This window comes from Biomphalaria glabrata, chromosome 4, assembly GCF_947242115.1.
Source record: "Biomphalaria glabrata chromosome 4, xgBioGlab47.1, whole genome shotgun sequence".
NCBI classification, from domain to species: domain Eukaryota; kingdom Metazoa; phylum Mollusca; class Gastropoda; family Planorbidae; genus Biomphalaria; species Biomphalaria glabrata.
Window position 1 is genome coordinate 9,356,307 of NC_074714.1, and position 19,802 is coordinate 9,376,108.

Consider the following 19,802-nt stretch of genomic DNA (forward strand, 5'->3'; position numbering starts at 1 on the left):
CCAGGTTAACCGGTGCGAGGGAACTAATGCATATTGCGAATTCATATAATTTCCCTTCTCGACCAATCCGAGACACTCGTGTACAGCGCTCTCGGTTGAATCCTTGCCCGCCCTTTTTTGTTTTGGTTTGGGACTGCGGCGTTGGTTGTAACCCACTTTCTGGTTTACTACGAGCTAACGGTCCGCACAGACAGCTGTGGGCTTCGCCTTTTCAAATCGGCTATTTCACCGCGCTCATTATGCCGAAATCCGATGGATTACCATGAGGAAAGAGAATGGACACAGGAGATGGCGATTTACAGGTTGTAAGTACACATTTTTAAATTGTTATTAAAGCCTCTGTTAGTAAAATATGACCATGCTAAATCTATAAATACATTCCCTTTAGAGCTCAACATTACAGAGCTCGCGCAACAGGCTCGCTGCACGTTCTTAGTGGCAAGAATTTTAAATTTTGCGCCTTCCATTTGTGACCTTTGTGTGACATAGAAAAGTTGTCTGGCACTTAATCTAGTTCTGATTTTATTCTGTCATTCAATAAATAAGTTGTGATTTAATCTAAACCGTGCTAACACCATATTGAAACCGCCTTTCTCGTAGCCTTGAAAGTTCAACTACCGTAAAACTGTTCATTTCAGTGTTAACAAGGATACACAGCCTTCGTTTGTTTACTATGAGATTCTAGACTAGATCTAGATTAGATTGCATGAGTTTTAAAGACTATTGCCCCACTATTGTAGGCATAAAATAGTATTGAGTATAGTAAGGGAAATAGCAGTTGCATTACTCTAACGGGAAAAATATGCACACTAAAGAAGATCTACGGCTGTGTGTTCCTCCGAACTATTGTTTTGACACCAGTTGCGAGTTCAAATCAAGTGACCTCAAAACGCTTTGGCGCCCGCTAGCTAGAAGCGAGACGGGGTCAGGTCGATGACGCAACTGTCTATTGTTAATACCTAACAGAAAAACAGGCCAAGCCAAAACATCACTAACAAAACATTGTTTGAATTTAATGACTAAATTATGAATTAAAATAAAACATCTTTTTTTTTTGTATGTAGAATCTAAATCTAAATGTACTTTTGTTTTCGCCACTTATTTACTTTCTAGATCTAGTATCTAGATTCTACTTAGTCGACTTTGACATTAAATCTAGATCTAGTGTATGCCGTAAATAGTATGGTTTTCTCCGTATAGTCCATGGGTGATGTATTCTATTTATAGAAATGATGTTTCAAAAAGACCAGTGCATATCTACCTGATAGTTTCCAGAAGTTGGGGTTTCATTATATTTTTATTATTATTTTAAACATTGATATTGTTGTAACTCTTGGGTAGGCACTCAACGTAAAGGCAGGCAACACAACACAGTGTAACAGGAAATAAAGACAGGTGTTTATTCACTAGGACAAACACATAGCATCCTTCAGCTTCCTCAGAGTCTTTCTACTAATTTACCAGTCCTTTAGACAGCAACCCGAATGTGGACCAACGACAGCCTTCCCCGCTTCGCTCCAGGTCCCTTCTACAACCTTCAGGCAGCACCAAAAGCTGGCTTCTTAGTTTCCAAACATTCAGACTCTTCACAATCCCTGATGCACTGTTCTTCTCTCCATTCTAGTCTCTTCCTGTTTACGTTCACTAGTGCGCTAGTGCGCACCTCAAGCACTGGTGCAAGGCAGGGTTACAACACTACCCCCACCTTAGTCTTTTCGTCCCGAAAAGAAATATGTTCACAGTTGATCAATGCAGGTGGAGGTCGGTCAGTGGGAGTCACAGATTGCATGGAGCGTGCTCCCCACAGAGCGATCCACACTGCTCTCTGCAGGTGCCGTTTCCTCTTTCTCCAGTTGACCAACTTTCTTTCGACACGATGTCGCAAACGTGGCCTCTCCATCCTGACGGTTGTCGATGGCGTCAGCCACCTGACACATCGAGTGATAGTGACAGCTCTTGTTGTTGTTAATGCAGTTGATTCAGAACTGCGCTTCATCAGACCCTTTCTAAGGATGACTCGTGAAAGAGCTGTAGACCCACATGAAGCCACGCTGTTTAACCAACTGTCAGCCTCAGCCGTCCCAGGGAGAATGGTCTGTAAGGCACCTTTACAACGTTTCAAGTGCAAAAGTCCATCAGCTGCAGGGTTCCTCTGACCACCTTCAGAGCCTCTCTCGTTGGTGAAAACAAAAGTATCGAAGTCCACTGGTTTCAGACCCTGTTGATGGGTTTCTTGACTTTTGCACTCCCTTCGTGAAGCACCGCATGTACAGTTGTTGCTTACCACCTGAATGCAACAATCAAAATTCAAGTTCCCCTCGTAGGTACTGGCAGATCGACAGGGGTCCTTAAGGTCCAAAATGACAGGCTCTAACGCAGGCTCAAAGTTTTCCTGCTCCGCCCAGGTCATTGTTGCACTCAAAGCTGGTACAGCAAAAATTTCAGTCGCGTAGCAGACTTCTTCTATTGCTTCGACTGTCTCTTTCTGTTCATCTTTGTGCTTCTTGTTAAGATTGACGCATTCTTTGTAACTATCAGTACAGCCACAGTCTTGAATGAGTAACGGTTCATTGTTGTTGAATGATGTTAGACTCCTCTCTCTTATAGGATTAATCTGGCCTTGCACGTTACGTATCAGTTTGTCCATAGAATGATTCATCGAATCCTGGAAGGTACAAAGTTCACTTAACCAGTTCTGCATGGTTTTCAGCACCTCACCAATATCTGGTTCTACCTCAAACAGGTATATTTCCGGATCCTCCCCTTCATCAACAAGAGCCTGCCAAAGACTGGCTCTCATTTTTTCTTTTGCACAGAAGATCCTCAGCTCCCTGGCTCGGAGCTCCTCTTTTAACTGTTTACAGCTAAGTTCATCTAGCTTCCTAAGCGTTGCCATTCTTTCCTTTCGTTGAGCTGCCCAAATCCCACTTCGACACCAATTGTTGTAACTCTTGGGTAGGCACTCAACGTAAAGGCAGGCAACACAACACAGTGTAACAGGAAATAAAGACAGGTGTTTATTCACTAGGACAAACACATAGCATCCTTCAGCTTCCTCAGAGTCTTTCTACTAATTTACCAGTCCTTTAGACAGCAACCCGAATGTGGACCAACGACAGCCTTCCCCGCTTCGCTCCAGGTCCCTTCTACAACCTTCAGGCAGCACCAAAAGCTGGCTTCTTAGTTTCCAAACATTCAGACTCTTCACAATCCCTGATGCACTGTTCTTCTCTCCATTCTAGTCTCTTCCTGTTTACGTTCACTAGTGCGCTAGTGCGCACCTCAAGCACTGGTGCAAGGCAGGGTTACAACAATATATAATTATAATATACTCTAGATCACTATTAGTAGATCTATTCCCGAGAATCTAGATCTATGATTAATATTTTGTTAGTCTATTTTATCTTAGTCTGAAACTTCTCAAAATTCATATAATCCACACACTGTTAGTGACAATAGCATAGGTCTACAGTAAGCGTGTCGTTCATGTCATCAAAAGATTCAGTTTAATGTGTATGTAGTCATGGTTTCATAAAATAAAAACCTAAAGTCTTTACATTATTATTGTTTTAACATTTAGCAAGTTTTTATCGACAATTTGTTTTATGTATGATACGAAAATAAAAATATTTATCAAATGAAATGTGTTATAAATATTGAAATATATGAAATATATGTTTTCTGTGCAAACTCATATATATACTTGTCATTATTATCACACTTTCACTGCTTCACGTAAACCATGAGTTTTGTCTTGTTCATCCTTATGACAAGCATTAGCTTAGCTAGATCTAGATCTGTTTGAATACAATTCAATTGTTCCTCCGAAGGTATAGATCTAGTTATTTCATTTTGAACTCTTCCCTCCCCCTTTCTGAACGACTGATTTGAAATGGTGTAGGTGACTCCATACTCTATTCAACACCCTGTCTCTAAGTGGAAACAAAAAAATGATATTCAGATATTTCTAAACAGATACGACTTTTACTCTTAGAAAAAAATGGAAACATGTTTGTGAGCTGATAAAATTCAGCAGTTTTATACACGGGCTTTTGTCCAACAATAATAGGTAGATCTAGATCTACACTAATCTACATGCTTTTTTTGACTGCGTTCTACGACTGTATTTCATTTTATCACATGTGTAAATATAGCACATGGAATGGCATGGGTATGTAAAGAACTAGATTCTTTATAACATGAGTAATAATTAATTAATGTAATTTGTATATTTTAATCGCACAATGTGCATTTCGATCATGCGCTCAAATAATAATTTTAACCTTAGTGTTAAATTTTGTAAGTCCTATTTATTTAGTTTATACTGTAAAATTGGACCAGGTGTTGTTGTTTTTTTTTTGGGAGGGGGGTAACTCAATAAGCCTACACTAAGTTTGTTAGCGCATTCACATAACTCAGATAATATATTCTCGAGACATTTATTTTGCCTAGGTCTTGTCTAGTCTACGATTGAGCTTTTCTGCTCTACACAAGGCCAGCCGCAATCTTGAGCACACGCTAAATACAAAGAGAAGTAAATTAGTGTGTTCTATTGCGAACGCACAACACTTGAAGGCGTGTTTAGCTTCAAATAATACTGTTTTTTATATGCAAGTTCAGTGTTGTATTGATGAGGAAGCTCCATTCGAAGTTGATGGGAATAATAAAGTGCACAATGTAAACCTTCAACGGGAGTCCAACGTCCCATCGGTATGTTTATAGAACAAACTTATAAACATACATAAATACTTAATATCACGTGTATTTGAGATTTGATTTCATTATTAGTTTAACGTCAAGAAGCTTTTACGTACTGGCTACGTCCTTTATTTGACACCAAATGGATAACTGCCTGGTCGAGTGGTATGCGCTTCGGACTGTTGTCATGGTGATCGCGAAATCGAACCATTCCCGCTCCCGTCCCTTGCCGTCCTGCAAGAAGTTTGGACTAGGACGTAACCATCTTCATTTTTGATGGAACCTTTAAAAAAAACAAATCATAAGTCAGATACACTAACATACTTTTTAAAAACAAACTTATATTGAGTGAACTTGTATCAATAATATAATAACTTTGAATATATCATGTAATTTTTAATAGACTTAGACAAACAATAATAAATATATTTTTATTACTATTTTTGTTGAGCGAAATGTTCATGCTGTTGGATGCTCAGTGCGACATGGTACTACCACTTTTGTGGACTATCTGGAAGTTCATAATCAGCAACATAGAAAATGTTGATTTGAACCCTTGAGACATATATCTAGGCCTTATGTACGGCTAAGCGTCGGATTGATGAAATTAGAAAGGTCATAGATTTAGAGCTACTAAAGCTATACTGCTGTATTGTTCTTGATATAGATTCTAGCTTAAAAAAAGACCATCTTAATTTGGTTATGCCAGTCTATATAAGATGCAAATCGAATAGGTTTCAACTTCAACAGGCTAGATCTCTGAATAGATTTTAGGTCTAGACGTAGCTTTTAATTTATCTTTAATTCCGTTTTTTTTTTAATCACACATCATTAGAAAATATTTTTAAAAAATATGTATTAGATAGCATAGTCCCCACAAGAGACTGCTAGATCTATCCAACTGTAGGATTTGAAAATGTAGACTACATATTTTTGAAGCAGTTTAACTTTATGAATGAAATTAGTTTTAAAAATTCAGTACTTATGCCATGGTAACTAATCAGAAGGCCGTCCGAATTGTTTGAAATTTTAAGACCGCAAAATAAAAGTTGTTCATTGTAAAATTGGTCTCTTAACTTTGACTTAAAATGTAGATTGTCTAGCATGTAGGCTACTGAACTACTGAGCCTTCCAAGACATTGGCTTTATTGTCTGATTTAGGCAATCCGTTGCATGCTCTTGTGGCACTAGGGAGCTTTTCTAAATGGAATAAAGAACGTGCATTCTAAGATAGATTCTTATATTGCTTTTAATGATTGAGTGCAGCGTTTAGTTTTGCTACTCGCCCTAAGCGACGTAATATGCTTTACTTAGACTTAGACTTAGGTCCTCCCGCGCCGTTCGGCGCATTGGGCGGCAAGCTGTCTCCATAATGATCTGTCACTGGCAATGTCTGAAGCCTCTTCCCATCTGGTGTCCACTGTTCTGAGGTCCTCCATGAAGGTGTGTCGCCAGGTAATACGAGGACGTCCCTGTTTGCGCTTTCCTCGTTTTGGCTTCCATGTTATCGCAACTCTTGGTGTGCGTAATTCATTTTGACGTAGAACATGTCCCGCAAACCTCATGCGACGCTCAGTCACAACCTCACTAAGTGTTCGACTCCCAGTTCGGCAAAGGATTTCCTTGTTTGAGATCCGGTCTGTGTAACTGACTCCTAAAATCCGTCTCAGCCATCTCTGTTGAGCCACATTTAGTCTTTTCTCAATTTTGACAGATGACTTCCACGTCTCACATGCATATGTAGCAGTTGGAATGACGATTGTGTTGAGAAGGTGTATTTTTGTCTCGAGTCCAATGGCTTGGCTAGTCCAAATAGGCTGCAGCCTTTGGAAAATGCTCCCTGCCTTTCCTATTCGGCACGCTACATCATGGTAAGCATCTCCATCATTTGTTATGATGCTGCCAAGGTACGTGAACTTGTCCAGCTCTTCAAGCTTTGACTCGCCAAGTCTGACGGGGACACCCTTTGCCTTATATCCCACTCGCATAATTTTAGTCTTATCCAAGTTTATGCGGAGGCCAATTTTGGGTGCCTCTCTGTCTAGGCTCTCCGTCATTTCTTGAATGCATTTATTTGTAGCCCCGAGTAGTGCAACATCATCAGCAAAGTCCAAGTCCGTCAATCGGAGTTGTTCATGCCATGGAATGCCAAAGGCAGTCTGGTTCATTGCTCTCCTCATTATGTAGTCGATGGCTAGGAGGAAAAGGAAGGGAGATAAGATGCACCCCTGTCTCACACCTGTCTCGATTGTAAAAAACTCTGTTGTTCCCTCTTCTGTTTTAATGCAGCAACTAGACTGACTGTAAAGGTGTCGTAGGATCTGGACGAATTTTTCTGGTATACCGTATTCTCTAACTATTTTCCATAGTGATTCTCGGTGGACACTATCAAACGCTTTTTTGAAGTCCACGAAACTGATCGTTAGCCGTTGTTGGTACTCAAAACTTTGTTCTATGATATTTCGTAAAACGAAAATCTGCTCTGTACATGATCTGCCTCTTCGGAAACCTGCTTGTTCTTCTCTGAGCCTTTCATCTACAGACTGTTGAAGCCGTCTCAACAAAACAGTGCTGAAAACTTTGCCTGGGACAGAGAGGAGAATATGCTTTATATGCGATTAAATGTGAACACTTTATGTTTGTCTAGCGACAAGATCTAGAGCAGGGGTTCTCAACTTGGGGGTCACGACCCTATTGGGGGTCGATAGACTATTTCTCAGGGATTTTTGTTCTTTGAAATTTACTATTTTTATTGTTATTCGAGATAGACGTTGCAGACAACTGAATCAGAATTGATTTCAAACATTTTAATTGTCGCAGCAGATATATTCTGAACAGTTCACGTGTGCATTAATGAATAGCGTAGCTTTACGTTTCTACGTCTAGTCGTGTTTTAAAGCTCTGGACTGTCGTCTGTAAGATTAAGAATCAATGTTAATATTGAGTCACTAATTAATTAAGGTATTAGTAGGTGAATTTTAAGATTCACCTCATAATTCACCTCTTTTAGAATACATTTCAAATTCTTAATATTAGACAGAAGTGTAAAATCTGTAATATGTAAATCTAAATGTCTACGTTGTGAAAAAGGTTGTACAACGCATCCATAAATTTGATTTTTTAAATACGTAACTTTTGTAAACGAAATGCATAACGAATTGGCCAACACGAACCTTGGATGAACTCCTAATGCTAGCTCGGCAGGAAAGCATGGTAGTGCTCTGGTAGGAAACTCTGTTGTTGAACGTAGTGCCTCATAGCTCCCATGCAGTTCAAGTGACCCTTCAGTTGTCTCCCCGCAGCTCCTGTACACTCTCGTAAGATATGCCCCTTTGTTACCTCTGCCTGCCCCATTAGTTTAAGGCATTGATGCCCAAGTACGGCCCACGGGCCAGATCCGGCCCGCTTAAATGTCGGCACAAATCCGCTACCCCCTCTAAAAAAAAAGGTTGAAAAACGTCTCTTTACCTACGTTAGGGCACTCGATTTTTCTCCTATTGGTTGGTACCATGACCTTTCACTTTAGTACGTCTATGAAATGTGACTCTCAATGTAGAATGTACCAAACAATGATAATGTGGAACATGATAATAAGCCAACATATTTGAGTTGTAAATAAAGTGTGGCTGTTATGAAAAAAGATAAGCATATAAATGGCATTATTAAACAAATTTGACGTCATTCGAATAAAAAGAAACTACGTCTAGAGAATCGGAAGATTTATGTGAATATTTACCATTTCATTTATTTCATTTCGTTTTTGTACCTTTCCGATTATGTGGCCCGCGACACCAGTGTCGGAAATTAAGATGGCCCGCAGGTCGATTTATCTTGGGCATCACAGGTTTAAGGCTTTAAGCAGGAATTGAAAAAAAAAACTCCAGTACGTCATTTGTCACGAAGTTCTTTAAGTCTATGGAGTCGAAACAACTGTAGTAATGTCATTGTGATAGCTAGCATCCGAACTTTATCGTCATGGATGCCCAGTAGTTTAGAGGAATGGTTAGGCATGTAGCATGGGTATTTAAAGATGAGTTTCTCTTTTGCAATCCCCTTGAAACGACTACGACCGAGCGTGATAGGGTTAATTGCTTTATTTTTGGAAAAGTAAAAAAAATATCTTTGAAAAATATTAGTGGTGTCTGCACCACTGCACATATTGTGCTCCAAGAATGGTAGTTTGTTGGACTGTATATATAGGGCCTATAAAATATGCTGGTCAAGTATAGGCCTATAATATATTATAGTATTCTATAACAGATTGTTTCATGATTAAACCTAAAGCTTTAGCAATGAAAATCAGATATTTACATTAGGCCTACAATTATTATTATAATTATGTAACATTATAGAAAGCAGTTATTCATACTTTTGAACGAAAATAATTTACTGTTTGGGGGGGGGGGGGTTTGCAGCATAGTGAGGAATTGTAAAAATGGGTCGCCGAGTTAAAAAGGTTGAGAACCACTGATCTTAAGCGATGTGTTGTATAGGCCGACAAATAAGAAGTTAACATTTTCGAGGTATTAAAAATTATTTTGTCTTTTACTAATTAGATTAGAACTAGATCTACATCCACTAGCCCAGAGATCTATATATAGCTTGTGACTATATATTTCCTATTTAAAAAATTGCTGTCTTGGATTATTTACACATCTGACAGTGACTAGAAATAACACGCTAGTCTAACACTAAGATCTAGATCTAATTTTATGTACAGGATTTTTATAACAAAACACACTCCACTGACATGATCATTGTTTTTCCCCATCTTATTCGACGGATTAACTAACAATCGAGTTATGTTCATAAATAAACTCCAGAAACTTGCACGATGTTTGGTTTAAACTGAACTTGCGAGTCAATAATCTTGTTGTCAATAGGGTCTATCTGAAGCACACTTACTGTTGCTGTTTTCCGATTCAGGCCTTTCACGAGGTTACAGATCAGTCATGGATAGTGTTAACAAAACACTTTTTTTTTTAAGAACTCTGAAAGTCCAAATAGTTTAAACATGAAAAAACACAATTTTAATCTATAAACATTTAAAATAGTACGCGACATGGGTATTTAAAAGACTAGACAACCCCGGTAAATGTTTGACCGCAAATATGCTGTGGGGGCAGGGTAGAGATTAGACACAATCTCCAGGCATGTATTTCCATACTTCATAGTTCTATCGCCGATTGTGTGTGTGTGTGCTCGCGCGCGCGACTACGCACCTCTCAAAACAAATGTGTATCTAGTATAAGATCTGTATTGTATACGTTAGCTCACATGTAAATTAAACACCGAAAATGTATCTGCCTTTTCATTGCATGATGTCAACTGATGAAGTAGTGTTTACTAGGCTACTACAAAGGACCTCTTAGGTACTATGGGCTAGGCCTACTATACCATAAAAACAAAGAACGCATTAAACTGATTCCATAAGTGTGTCAAAAGAAAAATTCCCATGTATAAATAGATCTATGTTCATTTAGTGTGTGTACTCCTGTAATGACTAGGAGTGTTTGCTTTTAATAGTTTTGCTTTCTAAAACTTTTAGAGTGAAGAAAACAACTTACACTCTTACAAATTTCTATCCTTTTAACCAAACAAAAAAGGAGCCACATTATCATTAGTCCCTTGAACATAAGATCATTAGGTGTATTTTGTATTTTAATATTATCACTAATTTTGCAAACTATTTTGAACAGGGTGGTGGGAATATCAGATAGTGTGCCCCACCCCCTTTTTTTTGTCTAAAGCATGCAATCAGAATGACTAAAACGTCCTATTGATGTATTTAAATGTTGTCAATCTCATGTTTTACACAATGGCTATTTCAATTGGTAGGTCTCAGTAAGTATGATCAGAGAAAGTTGACTTTTGATCACTTGCTTGCTGACCATAATCTGTGTGAATCTCCTTTGTCTGGCTTGCAATGAATGCATCTGGTATTATTTTAGCTCTGGACTTTCTTTATGCCATTCTCTTTCATTTGTTCTTGTTGTCTGCTCAACAGTTTCTTTGAAATACTCTGTGGCTCTGTTTAGATATATATAGATCTAGTAATGCTGCTAATTCTTTCATTCTGTCTTTTGTCAGATTATACCAGTCTCTGTCATCATGTTGTCCTTTATAACTCATCCTATGTCTCTCATTGTCTGAACTCGTTTTTCTGCTTTATATATTATCTGACTTAATCATCACATAAACCCTATATATATACATATATATACATATAAATATATATATATGTGTGTGTGTATATATAAATATAATATACATATAATAGTAAAAACACTATTTAAAATGCTTTAAAATAAAATAGATATAATGTTTTTCAATTTTTTTTATATGAATTTTTGTTGTCAATAATACCATTGGTAGCTTATTGACATGTAAATATAGAATTTGTTAGTTTTTGTCATAGCTCCATTTTTACAGAGAGACATTGTAGATGGACATAATATTACTTTATTAGATCTAGTAATTTATGGTTGCAATCATTAGGACATGTATGTCTTTTAAAATTTCCAGTCTTCTTTTCTTTTTTTTTTCCTCATGTGTGTATGTATTGGGTTCACACTTATTATTTCTATACTGTAATTGTGATTAGATTTAAACATTTTTTTTTTAAATTAAAGATTCTAGATGTAATATTCAGCCAGAAACTACTTTACAAATATGTGGATATATAGTTTTGATGTAAGCCAACATTCATTTGATTCTGAAGACTGATTGTGGAGTAAATCTATTTTTATAGATGAAATAAATTGTTGTTTGTTTTTTTGAAATAGTAAAAGTTGTCTCAACCTGCTATACATGAGTGATTACAACATAATAAAAACGAAATAGTTTTTAGGTGGATAGTTATTCACAAATCATATAAGCTGTAATCATATGAAAGTCTATTTAGTAAATGTATAATATCTAGGCCTAATAATTACACCACTTAACCTACAATTCTGACCTGCAGCTATAAGTAATACAAAAGAAAAGGCAAATAAATGTGTTAAAACTTTGTGCACAGGAAATGTATGCTTCAAATGAAAGTTGTCACTTTATTTAAACCTCTTTTTGAGTGCCTTTCAGTTTCTTCAACAGTTCTGTCTATAAAAGTTAATGGACTATTTCTTGATGACACAGTTGCTGGCTTCCAGTGACCACAACTTACTATGCCAATAATGAAGTACTACATTATATTTCAGGAGGATGACTTAAAAAAAACAGCGCCCATTTTGTCCAGAATTAAACCCAGTAACAATGGACAACCAGATGGTGGCACTGGAGATGGCAATAACAACACAGACTCTGATGGCGACACGACAGATGGCGCTCCACCTCATCTAGAAGCTGATAAAATCCAGAATGAGAATGCTGTAATATTTGACTTCATACATTTTTTAGAATATACCATACTTATACATGGTAGTCGTTTAGCCTAGAGACCTGAAAGTCTGAGACCAAAAGGGATCAACATAAATGGAGTAAATGCGAATAAAACTTTGTTTCTGCTGTTGGATTATTAAAATAACAGTTGCTGTGCTCTTTATTCTCAAAATATTCGAAAGAATTTTGAAACAAACTTTGATTTAAATATTTCTTTTTTGAAGTAGTCATAATTCATTAGCATTGACTTAAATCTAGCGTGTTATGTGAATGCTTGTATTAAATTTAAACTGAAAAATGTTGACAACTAACTGGGTATCAGGATATGTCATTTGGGAACATTGTATGACATTTCTAAGTAAGATTTCTAAATTACTAAATAATGCAGTCACTTTCTTTAGCATTAGTAGTATATAATAGATATGTTTAAAATAATCAATTTGTTTGTTCTGTAAATATTCTTCAAACTAATTTTAACTAGTTTAAATTCATTACTGCCATTAGTAAATCAGTGTGAAGCTAACTTGAAATGAAGCCATAATTTTTTGTGCTGAGTGTTGATCTTTTTGAAACTTTGTTTTATGTTTTCATAGAATTTCTATTCCTTAGAAGTCCAGGATATAATATCTAAAAATGTTATGAATTTGATGGCTTTGAGGAGTAGCTCTAGTAATTTCATTAAATCATCTGGTGTCATCATATAGCTAAAGATATAATCACTTTCATATTTAAAATTGTATCATCAAGGTTACAAACAAAAATTATTTACATTTTTTGACTACTCTAACCGCTAAGTTATTTCATCCTGAAAATCACTTGTTTTACAATAGTGCATTTTTTCACATTTTTAAAAACATAATGTCACATTCAAATGCATAATATAAAATGTTCATTTATTCCATAAACACTGTCAAACATCTTGTAGACATTTTTTTTTAAATAGTTTATTACCGAGGAAAATGAAAGAATGATTAAATTTTTTGTATTTGGTGATAAGTTTCATCTTTTTGATGGGAATTTTGAGGTTTTGTTTTGTTTTTGTTTTGACTATCCATGGCTCCGATAGCAACCTTTTTTTTTTATATGAGTAGGGAGCTAAAAGAAAACATATCCAATCCCGGCGGATGAAAGAGTACCAACAACAGTTAACCACCAACAGCAGTAATCGACAGGAAAGAACATGTCATGTCTGTGGGCGTGTATATACCTCTGGTCCTGGTTTTCGCTACCATGTCAAAATGCATTCTCCCAATATTGAAAGCTTTACCTGTCATTTGTGTAATAAAACCTTTAAAAGGTGAGTTATTATTTCTAAAGTATGATGCTATTGAAGTAAATTTTGTTGTTTTTATTGTTATAATATAAAATTAGGATTATAGTCTTCATTGTAAACATAGATTAAAAAAGGACAGACATGTTTGGTTGTTAAATACCATTTTTATTTTTCTACAAATACTTTAGTTACTCATAAAACAAATTATTGCTTTTTTATAAAAAAATAAATGACTTTTTTTTTTTCAGCGCCAACGGACTAAAATATCACAAGAAAAGGAAGAGATGTCGAGGTGGCCATCCTTCAACCACAGGTAACGACCTTTTTTTTTCTAAATGTTTACTATGAACTTGTTATTTATTCCAAAAAAGTGGTAGTTAAAAGGATTCATGTTAATTTCATTATTAATTCTATTAGTTTATTATTACATATTAAAATATTTGAATAGATGTTTATGTATATATATATATTACTGTTAAGTGTAAGTTAATATATTACTATAATGTTGTTTTTATGTTTTATTTAAGTAGGCCCCCTACTTAAATGCAAATGACAAAATGGGGTTCATGTCTAACAGAACACAATGCACACACAGTTATATTTAACATAATCTAACACATAACTCCGTGAAGTAAATTTATATATAGTTAAAAAAAAGATGTCATTTCTCAATCATAGTATGTCTATATAACATTCAAAGAATTGAGAATTATTTATTATGTAATATCTTGATATCTTGACAATGATTGTTTCAGTACAATCACGGGAGCATACATTTTCTCATTAGAGTAGAAGAGTAAGTAGAATCCAGTATACCATCAGAACTAGACTTGACAAAAAAAATTCTCATCAATACATCAACCACAAAGCAAGAGCAGTGTTTTCTAAACTGTTCCACGGAACACTAGGCCTGAATAGGTGCTACTGGAATAATTAACTAGTAGGCTACCACTCTAAAAAAATAACCAGAGTGTTCCGCTAAATACTCAGAATATGCTAAGTGTTCCATTAAGGAAAAAGTTTGTGAAACACTGACCTAGAGTATCAACCTCTACACTATAATGTTAATTTTAACTTAAGACTGTAACCTAAGAAATATCACTGCTGTGGTCTGGGGGAGTAATTGTGGCTCCCATAAGAGGGTCTGAGAAGGTTTTAAGAATGTAAGCAAAAAGAAATGAAACATATAATTATAACACAATTTTTTTTACTATTGCATGTATATAATACAATATGTTTTGGTATCCAAATTTAAAGAAACCAAATTTCTTCAAAGTATTTTTTTTGAGGAAAAGTTTTTTTCTGAAGATAGTATTGGAAAGGCAGCAGGTTCCCTCTCCAACCAGCAAGGGGTCTGAAGGACTGCTGTAATCTTACCAGCAAGAGTTTTCCAGCAATCTAATCTTCAAAAATTAATTTTTCAAACTTTTTTTTTCTAAGGGTAGAAATAGTGCATTTAAAAAAATGTTAAAGGGGTGTAAGACATGCTAATCAGCATGCTAAATTATTAACTCTTATAAAAAAAGAATCTAAAAATTTCTTTACATGCACATCTGTAATAACATTTTGCCAATTTATTTGTTATTCGAAAGTTGTAAAAATTTGGATATTTGATAGTCCAGAGAAATGTGACTATTTTCAAGACGGAAAAACTTTATAAGATAAAACGTAATCAAACTGTTTTTTTCCACAGCTGGTTCCTCTTCAGCAGGGAGCTCGTCCAAACTGGATAGCATAGCTCATGAACGTTTATTGTATCTAGCCAACATTGCCACAGGCCCTCAGAGTCCACTTCTGCAAGGGTCAGGAGAGAGAAGCAGGTCATTGCCTTACTTGAATTTGTATCTGTAAATAGCTGACCTCTCAGCACATTTTGAATGCTACTTTGTAAACATGACATTTTTTTAAATATGATATTAAAATTAACAACAGACTTAAAAGAAATGTTATACAAAATATTGAGAATTTATATATATATATATTTTTTTTTTTATTTTTTTTTTTAATTGCTTTTGTATAGAGCAATTTTCATTCATGTATTTCATACTGTTTCACTGATACAAGATTTTTCTTTTCTTTTCAGCTCAACTTTCTTCAATGATTCTGAAACATCAGCAGTTATGGCACTCAGTAGTATGAAAAAGGTTTATATATTTTTGAAACTTTGTAAATAAATTTCAGCCTTATTTTTTTTTAATTTTTATAAAATTTGTCTTAGTCCAAACCTATTTTAAGAAAGCAGAAGAAACTAACAGCAGGTAGGATTAGGAAACAAGACCATTCTATGTACAGCCCAGAGCTCAGAATATACATTCAGGGAGTACATCCTTGAATCAAAGTCATTCATTTTTTTTAAGTACTGGCATTAAAGTATAAAAACTTAATCTCAAACCTGTAAAATACATAGAAAGGACAGACTGTCACATGGTGTACCTGTTACGGTAACCACAGGGTAGTGAAAAAAAAAAGTTAATTTTCACATTCTTTTCAAGAAGCATCATGTCAATAAACATTTCATTTGTAAAGAGAAATTGTTACTTCATCTAAACAAGTATCTCTGGCTAAAACTTCAGATCTCAGTTCTGTAAATATTTATTCCAGTGTAACCCAGACATTTTGTACAAAGTTCCTACACTAGAGCATTCAATAGAATGAGATTACGGAAAGTCTAAATTAAATGTATTGTTGTTAGTCAATACCTTATCATACCTGAGAAATTACATAAACTAGTAAGAGCTTATGGTCAAGATTATTTTATTTACCAAACTTTAAAATATAAAAAGAATAGTAATAATTTTATTTATAAAGCGCTGTTAATAAACAAAATGTAGGTTCAAGGCGCTGTAATAACATTACAAACACGACAGCTAAAATGACAATTAATCTAAAAAAGTTTTAAGCAGATAGGTCTTAATGTTCTTCTTAAAAGTGGTGTAGCATGTTGTCTGTCTGAGATCAATGGGGAGTGAGTTCCAAATCTTTGGTCCGTGCACTGAAAAAGCCTGCAGACTGTAGCTTTTGAGGGAGAAATGTGGCACCACTAAAAGCGTTGAGTCTATTGAGCGCAAGGCTCTCTGGGGGACATATGGAGTAATCAGTTCGCTAAGGTAAAAGGGCACGTCATTGTTATATATACACTGATGACAAAGTGTGGCGACCTTGTAATCGATTCTCGCTTTTACGGGAAGCCGATGGAGCGTGCGCAAAAACGTAGTAGCAGAATCTGGTCTTGTTTTTCTAAGGAGTATTCATGCGGCATTGTTCTATTGAAATATAGTGTTCAAAGTTCTCAATTGTGAAGTTAAATTATAAATCATTTAGATATTTTAGCTAAAACAAAACCTGTCAGGTCCATCTGTTTTTGCATAGTGTAGCTTCTGTTTTACAAGTTGAAATTATGACATATTCTAGCCTAAACTTCCCGCAGTGTGGTGGGCAAAGCTCAAACCTGGTACCACTAAAGACAACAGCCCACAGCATATACCACATGACCAGGCAGCCAGCTTCTGTATAGCTACTATCAAAGTAGTAGAATATTAAATATGTCATCTGAGTGCTCTACCTTAGCCAAAAAATCATCTCAGTATACCTGTTTTCTTTCAGAAATGTTGTGATGTGAAGAAAGCTGACAAGCCCACCACTAGCCTTCATCCCCCAGAATCCCAGAAACCAAAGAGACCAATGAATGGCTTTATGTTATTTGCTCAGCGTTACAGGGCGGAGTTAAATAAAAAACACCCTGACATGAATAACAGGCAAGGATTGAACTTTATTTTGATTTGTTTTAGGCATAAAGAAAAAGAATATATTAGTTTTATATTTGTGTACTCTTTATTTTCTGAGTGCTAATCAAACTTAGAATGGGGTTCCTAAAATAGAAATATTTAAAAAAAAATAATGGTATTCCAATTATTGAATCACACAAATATCTATATGCCATCTTTGTGCAAGTGGTATCCTTTCTGAAATGTTGTTTATTAAAGTCTGTGTTGTTTTTTTTCTTGGCTATAGGCTTAATTCAAATTGATAATGTGCATGGATTAGCCCTTGCATTTGGGTTAAGAAATGTCTGTATTTGAGAAGCATGTCATTCTTGCTGTTTACTTGAGTTTTATTTCTATATTGAACGTTTGCTAATCTAAGTCAAAAATGTATGTTGCTAAACTAAGATAGTCAGTAAAGTATGTTGCCTTATCTAAGAAAGTCAGTGAAGTATGTATATCTCTAAAATCACAATGCAGCTTTGTAGTCTCAGTTATGTCATACAAAAACTAAAGCATACTTAAAAAATGAAAAATATCTTTACCTTAAACACTATATATAAATTATACTATAAAACTTTTTTTTTTTTTTTTAAGTTTCCTCTTTGGATTGAATTTTGAAAAATTGATTAAATTTTCATTGGTGTTGTAACTTTAATATCATCTGTTTTGTTCTGTTAGGATGATAAGCGGTAAACTGAGTGAGTTGTGGAAAAAATTACAAGAAAATGAACGTCAGCACTGGAAAGAAGAAGCTCGTTTGAAAGCTGAACAGTTTCAGAAAGTTTACCCCAACTGTTGGAAAAGAAAAAAATAGATTAGCCAAGGACAAATCATGAAAGTATTTCCCAAGCTCGTTAAAGATTTATAAACAAAAAAAAATTCAATTTTAACTTGAAGGTTGTGACAATATGGAAAAAAAACTGAAATGGATTCTCTGCATCAACGCTGTGTGTTTGACATTGTTATAGAGCTGAACATTGACTTGAACATCTGACCACATTGAAGTTGCTAGTGATATTGAGCATGGGCATCCCATGAAAATATCTGTTTGTATTTGTTAGAGCATCCATTCATTCTTTTTTTTAAATTTGGATAGAAAAGTTTTATACTTAATATTAATCAGCATTGTTCTGGGGCTTGAATTCATGCATCTTTTTCTTTGAAAAAAATATCTGTCAGTTAGACTTGATGATTTGCTACGCAGTGTCAAAAAAGCGCTTCCTCTCTGTCTTTCTTTAGACAGCTTACTCAGTGCCCAGGATTAGCAGCCATCAAACATTACTAAAGACAGGTGTGATTTTGTCCAGCCAACTTCTTTCACCATGGATTCTATTGAATCTGTTATTTATCTGTTCAAACCTGAGTCTTGAGCTTTATAGCTCTCCTCTGCCCACATACATCACAGGTAGCACTGCATGGGTGTAAGAGGAGTCAGTCTCATTTAGCTTATTTATTCTGAAATATTAGTCACAAATGGAATAGGGTGTTAGAGAAGTCTTTTTTTTTTTGTTTTCATTTCACTTGTTTATTCTGAAATTATATTCACAATTGGAATGAGGATACATAATTAAATGATACTTATCTATTTTGAGATCAAATCTTTATTATTTAACAATAATTGAAGCTCAACATCTACATGATCTAGGATCCCCAGGAAGAACTAATGGTTTAAAGTGAAATGGTACAGTGGCATGTTAAACAGTTCTAGTGGATGTTATGAAGCTAACTCCACGACCATACTCTTTAATTACTCTCATATGTGACACTAATACCCTTTTATATGAAACTGTGAAATGGGGAAGGGGCAGTTGTTTTTTTAAAGACTGGAAAATTTCTTCAAAATACCATTGTGAAAAAAAAAATTCTGTGTATTTACAATTTTTTTGTTACTGTTGCCATTCTCTGTTGAACTCAACAGTATGAGTTAACAAAAACAAAATTTAGAAACAGATTTTTATTTCCCCCCCCCCCATCCCTTTTTTTTTTCCTTTCTAAAATTACTTTGGTAGATGCTTTCTATTTCCTGATTTCTACACTTGATATGATTGGCTTCTGATCTGTATCCTTGCCTGGGATATGGATTATTTCTTGCACTTCTATGTACATTAATGATTAGTGCAAAAGTCTGAGGCTTATAGTACCTTAATACCTATCCATTCTAATTTTTTTTAGATGTAACAGTGGAGCACTCTATATCCCTTCACCTATCCCTTAATCTATTGGGGCAACACATAAGATTTGCCTTTCTCCTAAATCCCAAACTTTCCAAATCTCAATACTCAACACAGGACAGCATTTGTTGACTGTTTTTAATGATGCAACTACTATCTTGTACTGAAGTTGAAGTCTGTTTCTAGCCAGTCTCAGTAATTACTGTTTTCACATGGCACCTGTTTTAGCAGAAAAATTTTATTATCCTATTAGCTGATTTATTTTTTTTTGTTTTTTGAAAGATTTAAAGTCTATAGTAAAAAGTTATTTTGAATACATAATAGTAAGAATAAACAAATATGTCACACTTTTATAACTTTGTCATTCAAGGATTATACTTTCTGCTCAGTTCTATGTTATCAGTTTCTTCCCAGAAATCATGTGTGCTACATTCATTTTAAGTATTACTCTGCTTTGCCCAATAGAAATACATTTGTTGAGATTTTAGTCTAAATCTATTGTGCAATGTAGAATCAGAA

At 35.2% G+C, this 19,802-nt stretch overlaps 1 protein-coding gene across 6 annotated transcripts; it reads left to right on the top strand.

Annotated features, from left to right (window-relative positions):
* Positions 1 to 104: 104 nt before the first annotated feature.
* Positions 105 to 19,557, top strand: LOC106055022 (HMG box-containing protein 1-like). 6 transcript variants are annotated; one of them, XM_013211138.2, is made up of 8 exons: positions 105 to 302; positions 11,895 to 12,065; positions 13,167 to 13,372; positions 13,597 to 13,661; positions 15,042 to 15,168; positions 15,432 to 15,492; positions 16,952 to 17,103; positions 17,791 to 19,557. In XM_013211138.2, exons 1-8 carry the CDS (start codon positions 276 to 278, stop codon positions 17,924 to 17,926), a joined length of 945 nt encoding a protein of 314 aa, XP_013066592.1. In that variant the 5' UTR covers positions 105 to 275; the 3' UTR covers positions 17,927 to 19,557. The 6 variants fall into 6 exon arrangements, with proteins under 6 accessions (XP_013066592.1, XP_013066591.1, XP_013066595.1 ...); XM_013211137.2 differs by having other exon boundaries at positions 107 to 305; XM_013211136.2 differs by lacking the exon at positions 105 to 302 and adding an exon at positions 3,682 to 4,710.
* Positions 19,558 to 19,802: the final 245 nt, after the last annotated feature.

Excerpts from the sequence above, each read along its gene's own strand:
- LOC106055022 (XM_013211136.2), top strand. The coding sequence starts at position 4,609 with ATGCAAGTTCAGTGTTGTATTGATGAGGAAGCTCCATTCGAAGTTGAT. Across the intron at positions 4,711-11,894 it reads GGGAGTCCAACGTCCCATCG|GAGGATGACTTAAAAAAAAC; the intron begins GTATGTTTATAG and ends ATTATATTTCAG. Across the intron at positions 15,493-16,951 it reads CACTCAGTAGTATGAAAAAG|AAATGTTGTGATGTGAAGAA; the intron begins GTTTATATATTT and ends GTTTTCTTTCAG.